Source organism: Neoarius graeffei, chromosome 6 (genome assembly GCF_027579695.1).
Source record: "Neoarius graeffei isolate fNeoGra1 chromosome 6, fNeoGra1.pri, whole genome shotgun sequence".
In the NCBI taxonomy this organism is placed as follows: Eukaryota; Metazoa; Chordata; class Actinopteri; order Siluriformes; family Ariidae; genus Neoarius; species Neoarius graeffei.
This window is the reverse complement of record NC_083574.1, coordinates 47,082,059-47,102,263: the sequence shown is the minus strand read 5'-3', so window position 1 is coordinate 47,102,263 and position 20,205 is coordinate 47,082,059. Positions and strand designations below refer to the sequence as shown.

At 42.6% G+C, this 20,205-nt stretch overlaps 1 protein-coding gene across 1 annotated transcript in view; it reads right to left on the bottom strand.

Moving 5' to 3' along the window:
- Positions 1 to 564: 564 nt before the first annotated feature.
- The window catches only part of uri1 (URI1 prefoldin like chaperone), a 36,751-nt gene continuing 17,110 nt past the window's right edge, over positions 565 to 20,205 (bottom strand). The window contains exons 2-11 of the mRNA XM_060923731.1: positions 16,135 to 16,169; positions 14,418 to 14,496; positions 14,154 to 14,289; positions 13,911 to 13,999; positions 13,775 to 13,835; positions 6,017 to 6,197; positions 4,950 to 5,202; positions 4,692 to 4,834; positions 1,517 to 1,760; positions 565 to 1,396 (exon numbers count right to left, since the gene is read on the bottom strand). Coding sequence (XP_060779714.1) covers positions 1,214 to 1,396; positions 1,517 to 1,760; positions 4,692 to 4,834; positions 4,950 to 5,202; positions 6,017 to 6,197; positions 13,775 to 13,835; positions 13,911 to 13,999; positions 14,154 to 14,289; positions 14,418 to 14,496; positions 16,135 to 16,169 — 1,404 coding nt within the window. The 3' untranslated portion in view covers positions 565 to 1,213. The remainder of the gene's footprint in view (positions 1,397 to 1,516; positions 1,761 to 4,691; positions 4,835 to 4,949; positions 5,203 to 6,016; positions 6,198 to 13,774; positions 13,836 to 13,910; positions 14,000 to 14,153; positions 14,290 to 14,417; positions 14,497 to 16,134; positions 16,170 to 20,205) is intronic.

Sequence of the window (20,205 nt, the reverse complement as noted above, 5' to 3'; positions counted from 1 at the left end):
TGTTTAAAAAGGGTGTGGTTAATCGGAAACCTCGGGTTAACCAAGAACATAACCTGAGACGAGCAGGTTTGAGATGCAGCGTAAGTTGCCATGGCAGCATACCTCGGTTTGAACATAGCCAACTTTCGTAGTATGGGTTAATCGGGAAGTTACGCTGCACGTGATCAAGTTACTCTCGAAGTTACCCTGGTGAGCCAGAAAACCCGCTTCGGAGGACAGGGCCCTGGGCATCACAGGGCTGACACATAGACACAGACAACCATTCACATTCACACCTACGGTCAATTTAGAGTCACCAGTTAACCTAACCTGCATGTCTTTGGACTGTGGGGGAAACCGGAGCACCCGGAGGAAACCCACGCGGACACGGGGAGAACATGCAAACTCCGCACAGAAAGGCCCTCGCCGGCCCCGGGGCTCGAACCCAGGACCTTCTTGCTGTGAGGCGACAGCACTAACCACTACACCACCGTGCCGCCCCGTTCCATATATCAAACATAGCAAATAAATTATTCAAACAGCACACCCAATCAGTGTTTCATTAACAAACAGGACTAAAGTCAGTATAGGCAAAATCATTTATTTTCTGGTTCACATTTGTATTCAATCACAAAAAGCTGATCTACATTCAAAGACTGGAGACATAGCAAAATAATCTCAATATAGAACAGAGTTAGAAAGGTTTTAAAGTTAAAGCAGAAGGTTTGCAGGATGAGATACTTTATAAGATGGGGGGGAAAAAAACAGGCCATCAGAGGCAGAGCAGACAGTAAAATAAGAAATTAACCTGCCGTGTGTGTGGCACATGATATTTCTCATGCAACTTTTTTATATTTCACATAGATGTGGTCTAAAAGAACACACAAAGAAAAGGCAGTCGGTGTGTGTGTTTGTATACAAAGGTGAATTATGTAGCCTTGTCTCAATGAATAGAGAGAGTTTGGCCAATTCAGCAGAGCAGAGAGGCTGTACATGTTTGTACAGAGTTGCATCTCCTACTATTAGGAGATAATAAAGTGGATGTTTAGAAAATGCATAGCATACAACATATATTCAGTGAAAATAGACTGGACTGACTTGACTAAGACAGCACAGAAGAGGAGTGAACCAAAGAGAGAGAGGCAGGACAGAGGTGTACAAGATCACCCATTCTTATGGTCATACAAAAGGGGAGTTAAAAGAAAAAAAGAAAAAGAAACAAAAGCTTTGAGTCTCATTTCTGCTGCAGCCGGGCAGCTTTGAACTTTGACACCCTCTTGGGTGGCTCCTGGGTCACTTCTGAGCCCACCTCTTCTTGCTTTCTTTCAAGGATTGTGGGTAATGCAGGAGGGGTGATAGTCAGGTGAGGAATCATAGAGGGCAGTGGATCTTTCTCAATAACAGTCCCTGAAAAAGCCTGAAAGAAAGACAGTGAGCACATTCATGAGTCAGGAGACACATGAAAATCAAACAAAGTGATATTTGCACTATTTGCATTTCATTTTCACAGCATGCAAAGCTTTGAGGTCTCCAGTACCTCAAAGCGTCCATTAGGGTAAAGACTTATTCCAGTTGGGCTGTCCTCTTCAGTAATACCGTCGCTAGTGTCACTGTGGGTGGCTTCATCGTGGCTGTGTGTGCGGTTAACAAAAGCACGGCGTTCCTCAAAATCTGCTGTGCTGCTCTCGCTGGTGTCGCTGCACACACTGTTCTCACGACTGCGCGACTTCAGGATGGATTTCCTTGGGACAGGCTCACCATTCACTACATCCACAAATACCCTGCACACACACACACACACACACGTCTGTCACGTCATACTGTTATGCTAGAACACTAAGAATTGAGTCCAACACTGCTGTCGAAATGTGCGGACACAGCAAGGATGTGGCTAACCATAGGCTGTAGAGTTTGTTTCCCACAGTTTGCCCTCATCACTTGAAGACTGCACAGCTAAAGCCTAGGTCACAACCGGACGTACGATTTTTTGGCCATGCGATTTTTGGCATTTCCCAAATCGCTGCGGTTTTTTTGTTCATGGAGAAAGACGCGCGTTGGCCGTAAGTTTGTCTTGCAACCTGAAAAAAACGTAAGCGCCCGTAGAGTTTGTTTGACATGACAAAGAACCTCTGCGGCCGGTCTACGGCCAGTCTACGGCTCGAAAATCAGCACGTCACACGCACGCCCTCCGTGCGTTTCTTGCGTTTTTTGCACGTAGACCGGCCGTAGGAGCACGTACGGCTGGTTGTGACCGAAGCTTAACTGCACTTTGTGAATTAGAGTTGGAGGCCAGCAGGAGAGAGCCTGCTCAGAACGGCTGTTTAGTGGAACAAATCACTTCAGAGGGTGGGCTAAGAACTTTCAAAAAGCATAATGTACATAAGGCGGCACGGTGGTGTAGTGGTTAGCGCTGTCGCCTCACAGCAAGAAGGTCCTGGGTTCGAGCCCCGGGGCCGGCGAGGGCCTTTCTGTGTGGAGTTTGCATGTTCTCCCCGTGTCCGCGTGAGTTTCCTCCGGGTGCTCCGGTTTCCCCCACAGTCCAAAGACACGCAGGTTAGGTTAACTGGTGACTCTAAATTGACCGTAGGTGTGAATGTGAGTGTGAATGGTTGTCTGTGTCTATGTGTCAGCCCTGTGATGACCTGGCGACTTGTCCAGGGTGTACCCCGCCTTTCGCCCGTAGTCAGCTGGGATAGGCTCCAGCTTGCCTGCGACCCTGTAGAACAGGATAAAGCGGGTAGAGATAATGAGATGAGATGAGATAATGTACATAATTCTTAACCAGTTTCTTGGGTACTGTTCAGATGCTGCATTACAGTTATATTTGCAGCAAAATGGCTGAACAGACTGCTTAAACAGCATAACAAGGGCATAAAAATAGCAGCTTAGCTAACAATCAAAAGAATATCAAAATAGTATGCCACTATATTTATAATATTGCAGACCATTTCAGCATATTTAACACAGTAATGTGGGACTGGAGACATTTTCCTGAGACACCACCCCTTTTTTTTTTTTTTTAAAGCTACAAATACACACATTACTGCCACCTCTTGGTGAGGAGAGTTATCCATGTTCACAGAGGCAACAGAATGGAGTCCGTGCAGCATGTTTCACTTAACCTGAAGTGACCATGTGATCTTTCGTCACCATTAATTCTTACACATCAGTTTGGTTTGTCAGAGCTCCAAGAGTCAGATTTTCAATCTCAAGTTAACCTGCCATTAGAGAAGACTGCACATTTAATAGCATCACCTTAAAATAATTTCTGGGCCTGGCTTGGATGTCAGATACCCCTTTTCCACCAAATCAGTTCCAGGGCTGGTTCGGGGCCGGTGCTGGTTCTGGTTCACAACTCGTTCAACTTGCGAGCCAGGTGAGAACCAGTTTGCTTTTCCATAGCTCGCGGTGCTAAGGGAAGCCACGTCATTATGTCGCTGTATACGTCAGTTACGTCATTGTATACGTCAGTTACGTCGCTACGTTTGCATAAACCTTGGCGCGAATATTGAAGCAAAAACATGGAAGAAGCAGCAGCACCACCACCACCACCAACAATAATAATAATGGATGACTTTGCGTTTGTACAGCTGCTGCTTCTCGTCGCTTAAAAATGGCGATCTTTCACGGTCTTGTTATTGCTGTTGGTCTTAACAACTCCGCCCCCCCCACCGCTGACGTAAGCAGTTCTTTCCTCTGGCCCAGCAGAGAGTTGGTGCTAGCCTGGAACTGGTTTTTCTGGCCCCAGAACCAGTTCTTTGTCAGTGGAAACCAGGGCTTTGAACCGGTTCAAGGAACGAAAACGAAAACCGGGAACTTTTTCTATTTCACATGAACAGAAACGAAACCAGAAACTTTATTATTTTTTATGTTCCAGAACAGAAACGCTTATTAAAAATAATGGTAACCGGTTAATACCGGTTTTTATTTCGTTCCTCAAAGTTTCCGTAGCCTACAAATAAAAAAGCCATTCTTCTTCTGCGCAAGTTTCTATGACCCGCTGGGGTTCACTTCCTGTGTGACGTTCGCTGACTGAATGGAGAGAGCGGGAGGGTGGACTACTATCACGTCTCCACATCTTAAATAAGAGGTAAATATTGCAGTCTATCGTTATTCAAAAACGTCAATTTCAAACACGATATCAATATATTTGTCCACGTTAATGAGAGGCTCGCGAACATTAAATGACGTTAACCTCTGTTAGCCTATCAATGCATAGGGCCTGACTAGCCTTTGGTAACGCACTAAACGAATTATCTTTCATTTTTGGCACTTTTTCTGTTTGTGTAGATGGGAAGACATACTGAGAATCCAAATCGCCAACATTTGAAATAATAATTGTTTTGAATGATTTCTTGTCTTATTTAATGAAGGTTGTAATAGAATTAGCCTACATTTGGCTTAAGCTGGATGAGACAGACATAATTTTATAGCCATTTGTTAAACAGCTGACAGGGAACGTAATTAACCGTTCCAGGAACGAAATTTTTTTTGTTCTAACCGGTTCGGGAACGTCTATTTAATGGTGGAACCCAAAACCGGAAACGTTAAAATTCCGTTTCTGTTCAGAACGAACCAATAGGAAAAAAATTCTGGTTCAAAGCCCTGGTGGAAACAGAAAACCCGGTTCCAAACTAAGCACTGGCCCCGAACCAGCCCTGGAACTGCTTTGGTGGAAAAGGGGCAAGAGTCAGTAAACCCAGAGCGTTTACCTGTAGATATCGGCAGGAGTCGTGATTTTATGATGCTCATGAACAGCATGGCTGTTACATTTGCCATTCTTCTTTTTTCGCTTGGCCTGCTCTTTCTTCTCACTGAACTTTAATGTAGTGTTCTTTCCTGTATTTATTCGCACCTAAACCACAGAAAACACAGACAGAGAATTACTAAGGAAACAGATACACAGTGACTTGGGTCTAAAATTAGTGTGCAATTAAAAAGAAGCACCAGTAGTTGGAATGACTTCTTACTTTTTTGGGCTCTACTGTATGACTGAAGTAGATAGTTGGCAAAGCATTGTCTTCATCCTCGCCTTCTACTTCTTGCTCCTCTTCATCAAGCTGTGGTTTGATGCCATTGACCTGGCTTGTGTGAGAGGCAGGAGCACAGTCCCGATATTGGTCATGGCCATTAACCTGGACCGTGGTACCAGCATCTGCCTCCTTCTCTTCCTCTGATGATGAAGAACTTGTGTCTTCACCATTGGTATCCATGCTGTCCATTCTGAAGGACAGATATAAGGACGATCGGTCATTTCAGACTGAAACAGCTGCATTGTATTTATTAATATACACTCAGGTCCATACGTATTAAAAATTATGTTAGTTTGTCTAATTACTTTTGAGCTTGTGAAAATGGAGAGACTTTGTAAAAATGTCTAATTCCTAAATAGTTAATGCAATATTTGTTGTTAAATGCCTTGCGTTAAAGCCGAAACTCTGAACTTCAATCACATCTTGATGACTTCATTTGAAATCCAAATGTGATGGTGTACTGTATTTAAGAGAGAAGCATAAAATTTTGTTTAAATATAGACATCACTGACAGCTGCAATGAAAATAAGCAAACGTCTAAATACAGAGCAAAGACGGAGTTATCTTTCCAGCATATGGCCAACTGACAATGGAAGGGGGGGGAAAAAAATCAGCAACTACTTTGTTTAAACAGATGATTAAGTCCATGTTGCTGTTTTATGTTTCACAAGCATCATTAGTGTAACTGAGGGGGCTGGTTTGTTGTTGATTAGTTGGTAATGGGCTTCCACTGTAACCAAAAAGTAGGTGAGAGCGCACTTATATTAATTAGAGGCTCCTCTGAGAGCAGGCTGCTAATGCTAACAGAAAAGCAGAAAGTTTTACCAACTCTGTCCATTTCTTCTCTCTCAATAGTTTACACTACATACATTATTTACCTTCATTTGAGTTACAAGAATTTTACTTTCCAGTAAGACCTGCTAAGATACGCTGATCTTCAAGTCAATTAGTGTTTTAGTCACCTTCTCTTGTACGCAAGACGCACACGGGATTAAGTTTCTCACCTGTCTCTCTCATCCTGCTCCTCCTCCAAACGCTCAAGCTCATCCAGCCGTGCCCACAGCTCCTCCTCTGTCAGCACTCCTTGACTGTTTCCTTCATCTACATCCTCTTCCTCCTCTTCTAGCTGCACCACATACTCCTCCTTAGGCTTGGAGTTGGGTTTGTGGGCCACACGATGTTTACCTGTCAAAAACACATTACGTTCATCATACTGCATGACGTACACTCACCTTTTCCAGAGATTATACCAAGAGAGGGGCTCTTAAATCTTTCGAGTATAGCGTCCACACTCACGAACAGTCAATTTAAAGCGCTTCTTCATCTCATCTCATTATCTCTAGCCGCTTTATCCTGTTCTACAGGGTCGCAGGCAAGCTGGAGCCTATCCCAGCTGACTACGGGCGAAAGGCGGGGTACACCCTGGACAAGTCGCCAGGTCATCACAGGGCTGACACATAGACACAGACAACCATTCACACTCACATTCACACCTACGGTCAATTTAGAGTCACCAGTTAACCTAACCTGCATGTCTTTGGACTGTGGGGGAAACCGGAGCACCCGGAGGAAACCCACGCGGACACGGGGAGAACATGCAAACTCCGCACAGAAAGGCCCTCGCCGGCCCCGGGGCTCGAACCCAGACCTTCTTGCTGTGAAGCGACAGCACTAACCACTACACCACCGTGCCGCCGGGCTTTTTCATATTTTAGGAAAATATAAAAATCACCTTCAAATCACTTGGAAGTATTACTGTAAATTAACATAAGCTTTGTGACTCTCTAGACTAAATGTCTCTCAAGCTTACTTACACACAGTATATATATATATATATATATATATATATATATATATATATATTTTGGTGCTGTCAAGCGATTAAAATATTTAATTGCGATTAATGTCGTGACTGTCATAGTTAACTCGCGATTAATCGCAATTTAATCGCACATTTTTGTCACATGAAAAACCATGTAATTCTCTTATCAGCATAAAAAAAGTGAATGGGCTTGCTCACCGTTCGAACTACGGGGGTACTCGGGGTACTGAAACAGACATGAGATCCCTTGAAAACATGATTTGGGAAATGTTGGGGGGTCTCTAAAATATTGCCAAAATGATGTTTATTGACATAGCAATCGTGCGTAACGGGAAGCATTTGCATATCCGAAGTGAGCGCGCGATGGAGAGCCGCGCTCTGAGACAAGCGCAAGCACGCCCCCAAGGGGAAAAAAGGGACCCCCCGAAAATATCGGCATAGTTCGAACACTGGTTGTACCAATGTTTTATTTTTATTGCAGAGCATAACACGTCTTGTCACAGCCACTGCAAAGTGGGGCTGGAGCCGCCGATGGGAAAACGAAACCTAACCGAGCACCGTGGCTCTTCGGGGGAGGGCAGAGGACTCTGGCTGTGTGGGGCGTGGCATCATGTCACAGAGCGTTAATCTCGCGATAAAAAAAATTATCGCCATTAAAATTGAGTCAAGTTAACGCGTTAATAACGCGACATTTTTGACAGCACTAATATATATATATTAAAAAGTACACACATTTTTGTTTAGTTTTTTTTTTCTGCCAGACGGCACAGAACACCTTAGATTTTTAAAAACTGTTTTTTTTTAAACCCTTTGCATTGGAACGGTCCTCAGCAGTGCACTTTTTGTGTATTCAGAAAAGATGTGTTCGAAAAAAAGATTTTATCTTCAGGATTACATAGGGGAAACCGGGTATGGTTGTAACACGGGGGGAGTTGTAACGCCACTAATTCCACCAATCAGGGATAAGATACAAGTCATGTGGCAATTAGAATCTCTTCATAGTTCCTTTTCGACCACGCATGGAGATTTGGAAATCGTTGGCGCAAGTTCTCACGGAGAGAAGTGAAAAAAAACAAAGTCTGAGGTAAGAAAGTAACTTTTTTTTTATATTATTTTTTTTCCTAGTGCTTTACACATTGTAGGTAACGTTGTATGAGTTATATCAGGTCAAACTACAGTCTCTAAGGTAAAGAATGGTGTACTTATCCCCTGCTAATATCAAAGCACCATGCTAATACAGCTAGCTAAGCAATGGATGGCAGTGGTGGGGTAGGTTGTAACAAGTTTTTTGAAAGTGTTACAACCATCCCCTTACATACAAAAAAGATTTTTTTTGTGATTTTGATAATTCTGCAGAATGCCTAGAACATGGGTGAGGAAAACAACTCGTGGAGTGGATGCTAAACTACTAAAAAGAGCAGCAGAAGAGATTAGGAAAGGTACATCTGTAAGCGCAGTGGCAAGAAACCATGGCATCTGCCATGTTACCCTTAACAGATATTGGCAGAAGTATAAACTGTTGAAAGACCAGGGATCTCAGGATTTTCAATATGGAGAGTGGATTGTATGTCATACAACATAGTTGGTGAATCTATTTTCCATGTTCATGCAATAAATCGGCATATGAAATGGACTTCTGTTGTTTTTTTTCTGTGTTTTAACTACCTGTTACAACCTACCCCAATACGTGTTGCAACCTACCCCAGTAGTGGAGTAGGTTGTAACAAAGGTACACTCTGTATTTGACATAATCAGACAAATTTTGTGATGTAGTTGAGGAGATTTAAATGGTTGCAAACTGCAGTAGACAAATGTGGGTACTTTGCCTAAAAGTTCTACAACTGTAGTTTAAAAAGAAATGAGAGTTTTATGTGCTGAAGAAAAATGTGCAAAATTCCGTCATTGTCCATTATTATCTGTCATTTTATTTTAACTTTTAAATGACAATGTGTATAGGCTATAAATGCTATATATTTAATAACTTGTGTTTTCATGGACTCATTTTCATTTAAAAATTAATTCACAGAACAAGCTTGTAGTATTTAATCATTTATTTATGTATTTATGATGCAGAAAGATGAACAGAGATTCTGACGTTCGGTCACTTGTGAACCCATTTTCCCTCCGCTAAAAACATTGCGGCTGCTGTGCCTTAACGGGCATATGAACAATGTTATTTTACAACGTAGCAAGACAATTGCAGTTAAAATATGAACAGTCCACTACAACGATTTAAGTGACGATCTAATTTGACCTGTTTGCGTGAGCTCAAACCTTCCTTCTGGCCCGCATGGATTTAAATTGGGAGCTCGCTTGTGCATAATCAAAGTCGTCAATGGAGACTGCTGCCGAGGCAATTGTCATTAAATTTTGCATCTTTGCCTCGGACAGACGACTTCTCATTGACGTTTTAATTTTATTCTGAAGGCTGAACCCGCGCTCTGCTGCGACACTGGAGACTGGAATAACCAGCGCCACTTCAGCCAAAGTTCTGAAGTCGGGAAACATTTCTCCCAGGGAAGTGATCAGAAGCCGGCAAGAGCCTCTGAAAGTTGGATTTCCCGACCCTGCTAGTACTCTCTTCATAGGGAGGAAATCCTGCAGCATGCGGTCTTTCTGCACCAGTGGTGCAGCTGCACCCCACGGTGACCCGTAGTGGTCACAGACGCGTTCCAACGCATCCAGTCCATGCCTCTTCCATGAACTACCGGCTACTTAAATTGATCATCATCTGTCAAAATCACGCACGGCCTTCAGATTCTTCCGTAGGCTACTTAAATTTGTCATAGTGGGGGTCGGCTCGGCTCGGCGGAGCCTGGAACCTGACACGGAAGGTCTTAAATAAAATGAAGTTATGTTTAAATGTTAGTTTGTCGACCCGTGCTCTCATTAAAATGATGATAGTTTAGCAGATATTCGAGCAGTGATGTTCCTAAGCTTGCTGGGGAAGAATACAATAAATCGGCATTTGTTTCATTTTAAAAACAAGAAAACAACTAGCCTAAATGAGCGCTATTGCATTAAGACGTACAGGCAGGGAAACGACACAAACAACCCAATGCATCTCTTTTTTTAATGGCAAAAATGACGCATCTTCTGCAGAGAAGGGAAACATTAATACATCTCACCGTGCTAGTGGTTAGAAAAGTCCTAGCGCGGTCAGGAGCGCGATGGGGGGAACAGCCTTGCGCAGTGGCTACAGTGTATACATGAGTAGCCTGTGCACTGAACATCAAGACTGCCGCAACGTCGGCTCAGATTGAAAGTGACGGCAGTGAAGACTATGTATACTGTATGTAAGAAAACTCTGCCACAACTTGCCAATCATTTCAATTGTGTTTCATTATGTTTTATTATTGTTATTATTAGGCTATTACTGTTATTGGTAATGGTAACGGTAAACATCCGTCAAAATGACCGACGGCCTTCAGATTTTTCCGTCATAGCTAAAAAAAATCCGTCAATGACGGACAATTGTCAGTTAACGCGACCTATGATAGTATAGACATGAATGTTTTGTTTACTGGAAGATTACTACTACTACAACAACAGGCATATAGTGTTTCAGCCTTTTTTAAACTTATAGTCGACTTACTTTTTGATATTTAGACAGAAGTCCCAATTCATATCACGCAAAACATCCTAAAGAATCTGGATATGCATATCAAAAATAATTTATGCATGAAAGAATGCAGCAAAGTCCAATTGAACAGCTTCAGGGTTTCTCTTCTCAAAACTACCGTAGGTCACACTCATCAGCTTATTATTAATTCTGATGGGAAAACTGAGTATGACAAAAGATCCACAGCCCTGGAGTTGAGAATTACGAGACTTCCTACTCTAAAGCAGGACTGTATATGCAGTGGATACATACAGTAATGGATGACTGAAGCAGACGTCATAAACTTGTTTATCAAGAACTCCTAAACTTCCACCATTCTCCTGTCAGAGACACTCCATCATACTTATGGAGTTCAGGCTTCTCTCCGGTAGTTTCTCATGCACACCAGATAGAGGCTTATTTTTATTAAAAAAATTTTAAAAAAAAAATAAATAAAATAAATAAATAAATGTTCCTTTCAGGCTATATAACAGTGTGTGTGAGGTGTTTTGCTTTGAGTGTGATTTGAATGCACACTATTCATATTCATGGAGCAGTGAATCAAGCACGCAAAGCAGCTTCCATACACAAGTTTACTTCCGTTCTGCACACGCTCAGCAGTGACATGTGCTCGCTTCACTCTCAGTAAAGCTGAATTAGCCGCCCTTAAGCGCTCCAATAAGGATACTGTTTAAACTAACATACCCGTGTCTATTTATGAAAAAAAAAAAGACGAAAAAACGGTCACGTTCTGTTATCCATTTACTGGATGTGGCAGCGGGGGCGTGGTCTAGCATCGGTCTGTGACAGGAGGGCGGAGTCAGGGAAGTTAAGTGGCAGAATCACTACACCTGTTGTTAACTGATGTGTTTGTGTGTCTTCCCAGTGACCGCGGCCTTCTTAAGGAGAGAGAGTGAGAGCAGAGGGTCTCTCTCCACAACCAGACGGCTGATGTGTGTGCGTGTGTCTGAGTGTGTGGTTGCAGCTGAAAAGTGCGAATAAAAGAGAGTTTTGTTAAACAGTTCTGTCCTGCCGTCCTTCTGTGCTCGGGTCCCGGGTTTCGGCACCACTGTAACGGTCCATGTAGGTGGGTGGAGCACAGAAGGACGACAGGACAGAACTGTTTAACAAAACTCTCTTTTATTCGCACTTTTCAGATGCAACCACACACTCAGACACACGCACACACATCAGCCGTCTGGTTGTGGAGAGAGTCCCTCTGCTCTCACTCTCTCTTCTTAAGAAGGCCGCGGTCACTGGGAAGACACACAAACATCAATTAACAACAGGTGTAGTGATTCTGCCACTTAACTTCCCTGACTCCGCCCTCCTGTCACAGACCGATGCTAGACCACGCCCCCGCTGCCACACTGGACATTCAATATTCAGGCTGATTTTACAGGAGTTTGGACATTCACTCAATTTGCACATGCTTGCATTCTGTGTACCTTAAATACTGCAGTGGTGCACGACCTTAAACCTAAAACCTGCCATTCAGTTTTAGAGCATACACTGTCAGGCTATCAGCAATGGAAAATTTCATAAATCTTCATTTGTATTCTCTGGTTAAAGATCAATTCCGACAGCCTAAGATGCGTCTCACCAACTTAGCACAAGTAAAGATCAAACTTCATAGAGATGCAGTTAAGATCCTATACTTCCACTTTCTATAAATTGTGAACTTTATTTAAAAAAGTCCCATGGCATGGTGGTTTGTTGATGCTTTAAACGGGCTCGTGGAGGCTTCTGGATGTTATATCCGCAGCCTTTCTCGAAATGAATCCTCGGCACGTAAATATAGCCTCCTGGGAGAAAGCCCCATTTCAGCCCTTTTCTCAGTGCGTCGTTTTGCTAATGAGAAGCAGGAGGCGGGGAAGGGTAGAGGGCGGGCCATGGGGGGGAAGGGGAGGGGCTTGACCAAGCTGCGCGTGCACACACATACTCGCTGCTATCAGCGCCTGTAGCCACGCTGCTAAGACAAAACCCCGTTCTCCCTCGGACTCCTTTCGTAAACTCAACGTGACACAGAGAACAGAGAGTGAGAGTGTTCGGAGTGGTAGTTTACGAACGTATAATACCCTAGGCTTGAACACGCACTCCATAACCAAAGAGGATAGAAGCAGCAACTACAGCAACATATCGCTTATCCAACAGAAGACATGCATTGCGGAGCAATAGTCAAACATAAGCTCATAAGTTACAGTCAATTTCCAGACTAAACTCAGTTTAACAGAGCATGCTGCATGCTCTTTAGTTTTGCAGCGCAGATTACCTGGCTAACTGCAGGAAGCGGTTAGCTGCACAGCTAATGTAGCCATTGCTAGGCTAACGCACCGATTTTAAAACACGGCAAAACGACCAGTTATACACTTACTTGTTCGGTGTTTGTGGCTGATGCGGCAGGGATGCTTGGTACGGACCCAGGCTTCAGTGACAGTTGATGTGCAAAACCTGCCCTGTACTGTCCCAAGTTGTGGAAACATTCCTCAGGAAAATGCTTCCGACAAACGTGCACCGTCTTAGGTAGACTCGACGGCGTATTATCGAAGTAAATAAAATTAAGCCACTGCGTCTTCAGGGGCTCTCCCGTCGGCAGTAAAAACAGACTCTTTTCTGTGTTTTCACATCCATGTACAGCGCGATTTCCATGTTTTGCTCGCTTAGGTGACGCCATGTTGTTGTGTCCTCTATGGTCTCCTCACTACAACTGGGCGGGGCAATCCATACAGTGGGTGGGAATCCAGAGGGGGGGGGGGGGGGGGCGTGGGGATCATCTCCCTTGCTGACGTTGGCAAGGGAAGAGCTTCTCAACGCGCCGTTTTGACGCGCCATTCTCAAATGTTGGGCATAGTTTGGTTTACACATTATGAAATTTCTAGCCACTGGGGTGACTTAAGAAGGTCAGAGGAACTCCTCATTTTAACATTAAAAAACCTCAGAAAGTGAAAATTTCATGCCATGGGACCTTTAAAAATCATAATCTACAAGGCTGTCATGATCATGCAGCATGTAGTTGCACTGCATAGCTGTTTTTTTTAAAGGACAAAATGATGAGTATCCATTTAAAAAAAAAAACCCACAATGCACATGCTGATTATTCACTGTCCCACGTCACATTTTTCCCTAATCTGCATTATAATTACAGTCGACAAGATTTCAACTGTTTGTATCTCAATGTTCCTGGTGTTGCATCATATGCTTTATGCAATTCTACCTTCTGGAACAGTCCCCAGATTTACCAACGAAATAATCCCCCCCCCCCCAAATTACCACAATGATGCAACAAATTCAAGTCAACATCCTAAAATCTAGTGCACTACTTGTGTTTTGTCGAATTACCTTTGTTAACTGCGTCCTCTTTTCCCATTTCTTCTCTGATGTCAACAAAATCTCCTTTACCCTGTACAGAGCACAGAAATTTGTAACTGGAAATTTTCATGAGCTGTACAAAAACTTAAGGAGTTGAAACACTTACATCCATCTTTTCAAGCTCTTCTGTGATGCCGGCTCTGTCTTGAAAGCTCTTCACCACTTTGTGCAAATCGTCAAGTTTATTCTTTACATCTAGAAAAAAAAAAATGTAAAAACCATGAATGAAATGTATGACGTCACGTGACCCATTTGTTATGGCTACGGAAAATGACTTGTCATTCAAACTGCGTATTTATAAAATACTGTGGAAAAAACACATGGCCCAAAGAATCCAAACGTAACTCACGTTTCTTTCTGTGTTCGACAAGCGTCTGGGCCTGCTTAGAAGAACACTTTGTGAACCAGTTCTCTCCGAGGAGAACCATGAGCTCATTGGTGTGAACCAGCTTCCCAGGCATGAAAGCCAAAGAACCAAACGGCACCTGAAATGAGACGAAGATTAATTATTCAACAGGGAAAGTATGTGAACAAAAATTCTGTAAATTACACAAGAATTTAAAAAGTAGAGCCTGAGGCAAAAGCAAACAAAACCGGCACACTTCTTATTTACCATAATATCATAGGACAGCTTATCAGGCAAGGTGCCGAGACGCTCCTGCAGACTTTCATAATCTGTCTCCAATTTTCTCCTGGCAGAGACAAAGACAAAGGAAAAAAAAAGCAAGAAAGTAGGTAATAATTCCAGGAATGAGAATGTACCTTTCTCCATTTCTATAGCTCAGGGATGAGAATGAAAAATATTTTAAAAGTCTGAAAAAACCGGGGCGGGGGGGCCCGGGGGGGGGCTAATGATTTTTGGCTATTTTTTTTACCCCAAAACCATTAATTTTATCAGCAAAAATTTGCAATTTATTTGGAAATAAATTCCCCTTCTTGGTGGACTCCCAGGTGAAAATGATTAATATGGTACAAGAGACTTGTTTTTTTATCAATTCACATTTGATGATTTCAAAAAATCAATGCACCTTTTAATATAAACGAGCTCTACAGTATTATATTTCTGCATTTTAGCTATTCATGTCTTTGAATACTCTAATCCTTTAAAATGAAGTGCAAACCAGAAAAAAAGTTCTATCATATAATTCTCTGAAGCTTTCTTCTGATGTTATCATGGTAGCAGGAGGTCTTGCATATTAAGCAGGCAACATTCAACATCACTCATCACTTCCCTTTCAACTGCTGTGTGTACTAACTAGGTTTTATCTGGACAGGATGTTGTGTAATGTGATACAGATACCATATGGTCAATCTGAAGATCAAGATGGTGATTTTGAGTTAAAGAACAGGCATGTACAATGGGCATTACATATTGGAAATTTTTTTTTAAATCAAAAACTATAAGTTCATCTCGGCCTAAAAAATTTGGGCAGACGCTCCCACGTGGCACATGCCAGCAATTCCGTCCCCCTATGAAATGAGCAGTAAGTAGGAGAGTTATACACGGTATCATACTTAAAATTTTATCAGAAATATAGATATGATACTATGATTCTCCCCAACATGCTACATTAAATAAGCTAACCCCATTTATAAAAGATACACACTTATATATGACATGTAATTGATATAAATTTTTTGGGGCGCGCGCTCTCTCTGCCATGCCGATCCTGTAGGCTGCACTGACTCAATACAACTGAAAACTCCGGTCCTCGAGAAAAGAGATAAAAGCCCGCCCACACTGAAAGCTGATTGGCTTATTTTGCTGAGTAACCCAATCAGGATGCTCTTTGTCTGGCATGCACGACATGAACAGGCACACAGGCAGTGTTGCCAGATTGGGTGGTTTTAAGTGCATTTTGGCGGGTTTTGAACATATTTTGGGCTGGAAAACGTCAGCAGTATCTTGCAACACTGCACACAGTCTCCCTCGCGCGCGCGCACATTCTAAGATGCGTGATGCAGACCTTAATGTTGCGCGCGCACGCTCTTGCTCGCTTCTATCAATATGCAGGAGACTCCCGGAACTTCCAGGAGACTTGGGATGTCTGCGTTATAAGGTGACCACAGATCGTTAATCATACCCCCCCCCCAAAAAAAAAAAAAAAAAAAAAATTCTCAATGGATTTACATCGATCTCAAAAACGATCATTTTGGTCTGAAAAAGTCAGAAATCTGCCAATCGGCGGAAAATTCTCATCCCTGATAGCTACACAATGGGTAATCTCTATGCAGAACCAGGTTTCTCAGCTTTGTAGCTAAAGTCATGAGAAATAACAGAGCAAGTAGAATAATTCTTAAAAAAAAAAAAAAGTGGGTGTGGCACTCACCAGTGTGTAATTTGACTTTGGCAGTCTTTCACCACCTGTTAGAAGAGAGACATGTTACAATGCTTGAATTGAACAGGGAGGGATTTTAAATTTAAAAAAAAAAAAAAGCCACACACCCAACAACTTCCATTTCCATCAAACCGCTGCCTTAGACATAGGCGCTTATTATACAGCATCACTTACCACTGAAGTGTGCAGAACCTCAAAAGTTTCATTTTCAATATTTTCTTGCACTAACAGCTTTTAAATAAGCACTTACATTACCTTATAAGAGCAAAATCACTTCTCTGAAATAAAACCACAAGAAGTCCCTATTAACACACATCCTTATTATGGATTTTTTTTTAAATATACATATTCTGTTCCTTACATGCATTTTGTTCCAACATGCACATTAAATATGACCAAGAATGCAAAAAATAGTCGGTGTGCATCATTCTCTGAGGTCGTACTCTTGTGAATATGTAATTCTGCATTGATTACAGACTGATTTTTGGACTTAAATCCTTGGTCCAGCAGTCACGTTTTGGTAGTAATTCTGAAAAGAGAGATGATATAAGTGCTAGTTTTCGTCCCATCCATAACAGAATTTCGTCACATCCATAACGCTGACTTTTCCTTCCGAAACTCTGCATGAAATACAAAATATTTTAAACAAAGATTTTTTTAATATTCACCTTGGACCCCTCTATCAAATGGATATCTCCATTTCGACATTAGGTTTACAATTTCACAGAGTTTGTTAAAAATGTACAGTCACCCAAGAAAAGTGACACTTTTTCTGTCACATCCATAACGCATCTTTTATTGGCATTTTCTGGCATGCCCTAGATGTACTATGGGAATTGTTCTTGTTCTATCACTTCTCCAGTATGGTACAGCCTTAAAATATGCAACACCTGTTTAAATACTGGGAGACAATAAAACATGCACTGGGTCATTTGTTGCCATTTTGAGTTCAAGTGTCACGTCCATAACGCTGGAATTGCTCTTTTACGAAAATGACATTATAAAATCCCAGGTTTTCTGTTTGTGATATGCTCAAATAGGTTGTAAAGTTCACCATTAAATAAAAAATTGGTTCAAAGAAGAAATTTTTTGGACCTGAATTCTGTTCCAAAAATCACAAAGCTTGTCTGCCATTGTTAGATCGCAGCGATTTATAGGTCAGTCGTGCTGTGCGTGAGAGACATCATATGCGCCGCTGCCTTCTTTTGTATCCACACAGACTATAATGGCGTGCGTTCTTGATACTAATTCTTTTGAAAAAGATGACAAAAGCTACAAGGGGATGGTATACACGTGTCGTCATAATTTTATAATTTTATCTTAGATGCTTATAGTAGGGAATTTTGAGTGCTGCTTTATGAAGTCAGATTAAATAAAGGAAATAAATAGCACAAAGAAATAAAAGCTGCATATATACCTGCTGGAACAGTTATTGGAGAATCAACCCTGGTTTTAAATGTATTCACGCAGTTGCTCTGATTGACTTGCACTTATGTTTCCTTTTCTTTTACTTTATGTCGCAGCCTTTTAATTTTGGACTGCAGCTCTTTCTTATCCGACTTCAAAAAGTTAGGCTGTTATCACACTGTAAATTAGAGGGAAAAAGTGTACTTGATGACAATGGCTGTCTTGTAAAGTCTGGAGTGAGAGTTGCAAAAGTTTTTGAATGAGGTGGTGTTTACATTAGACCGTATCAGCGGATCATCAGATTAACGTTTTTAAAACGATTCGCGTGCACACAGCAACGCCAATACATGATTCGCGTGCACACAGCAACGCCAATACACGGATACGCTAAATCACATGACTAATTAGACGGCACGTCACATGATCCCAGTGCATATCGGGCATGCGCAAGTCACTCACCACTTGCAAGTGGAAGGATGGCAAGCGAACACCTTCTCCAGCAGATAAACACACCTGGCTGTGATGTTCATGTTCTCACTGAGTTTAAGCGCCTGAAGGAGGTAAATAAGTTGAAATGTGTAAATAAACCTCAGTGCGGCTCAGCGCTTCCTCCTGCGCTCCAAATCACTCCGCCCTGAACAGCGAGTGCCCTCTGGAGGGTGCGCACTCCGGCCCTGCGCAGCTCACAGAGCGCGCGAGTGAAGCGCACGAGCAGTGATTCGGGACTGAGCCGCTGTGTGTGAGATCCCAACGCCAGCGAATCAGGAAGGTGGATGTCACAGGTGGTGTTTACATTAGACCGTATCCGTCTCGTTTTCGTCGCGGATGCACTGTCCGTTCACATTAAAACGCCGGGAAACGACTCCACAGGCGGAACAACTCGAATCCGCCAGGGCCCACGTATTCAACCCAGTTCGTATCTGATCCGGTGCTGTGTAAACATTAAGATACGAGGATACGCAGTGCTGAGCTCTAGCTGACGTCATCATTGGACAACGTCACTGTGACATCCACCTTCCTGACTCGCTGGCGTTGGGATCACACACACAGCGGCTCAGTCCCGAATCACTGCTCGTGCGCTTCACTCGCGCGCTCTGTGAGCTGCGCAGGGCCGGAGTGCGCACCCTCCAGAGGGCACTCGCTGTTCAGGGTGGAGTGATTTGGAGCGCAGGAGGAAGCGCTGAGCCGCACTGAGGTTTATTTACACATTTCAACTTATTTACCTCCTTCAGGCGCTTAAACTCAGTGAGAACATGAACATCACAGCCAGGTGTGTTTATCTGCTAGAGAAGGTGTTCGCTTGCCATCCTTCCACTTGCAAGTGGTGAGTGACTTGCGCATGCCCGATATGCACTGGGATCATGTGACATGCCGTCTAATTAGTCATGTGATTATCGTATCCGTGTATTGGCATTGCTGTGTGCACGCAAATCGTGTATTGGCGTTGTGAATCGTTTTAAAAACGTTAATCTGATGATCCGCTGATACGGTCTAATGTAAACACCACCACAGTGACGTTGTCCAATGACAACATCAGCTAGAGCTCAGCACAGCGTATCCTCGTTCCTCAATGTTTACACAGCACCGGATCAGATACGAACTGGGTTGAATACGTGGGCCCTGGCGGATTCAAGTTGTTCCGCCTGTGGAGTCGTTTCCCGGCGTTTTAATGTGAACGGACAGTGCATCCGCGACGAAAACGAGACGGATACGGTCTAATGTAAACACCACCTGAGAGTGGAGTTGTAAAAATCTCTTACAGTTGCAGAGATACGGTGATTTTAGTAAAATTCAATAACGGTAATTGCGTCCTTAGGCTGTAATTGCGTTCAGTAGGCTGTGGTCATGATCTTTTTCTTGAAAACTTAACCAGTGAATGAAACCAAGGTCAAGTGGTGGTTCTTCTGAAAGGATTAATATGTCTGTTAATGTTTGCGTGCATGGTGGTGCTGAATTCACAAGCGTACGCACCGAGCTGTAATGCATTCTTTTGGAAAACATGCTTATTGTTATTATGAAGGCTATTTGTTTATCTTTAACATAAATATTACTTGGTATACTGAAGGAAAATAAGATTTGATATTAAAATATAATGATGCTGCATTTTTAGAGACCCCCTCATATATGATTTTACTGCTTTCATGTAATTCAAATCATGATCCTAACAAATTCCTGGCTGCTGTGTGCTCACGGCACACAACGCATATGACGCAACACGTCACCCGCTTCTGCCGGCTCCAGCGCTGAAAGTGAAGGTGCTGAACACAAGCTTGACACTTCCTGTGCGGTTAGCTCTTTGGGATGGCAGTTCTGACTTTTGTTTCCAGATCATAGGAACTGCTCTGCATACCAGATGACACTCAAATCCTTCTGTGTGATTTTGCCTCAAATTTATCTTTTTCAAAATGTATGGAGCAGACACCAAACTGTCCTGTCGGCTTGAAGTTACCACTCTTTGTCCATACAAATCGAACCCATTCATTCCATAAGTGTCCTGCCGACTTTGGGCTAATGGATCGAAATTCCGCTTTTTTTTTTTTTTAAATCGGCTACACTTGAACAGCCGTGAACGACACACCTCTTAGGAGGAATGCTTTGGGTTTAGTTTTGGAATTAAAAAACAAAAACAAACAAACAAACAAACACATTAAAAAC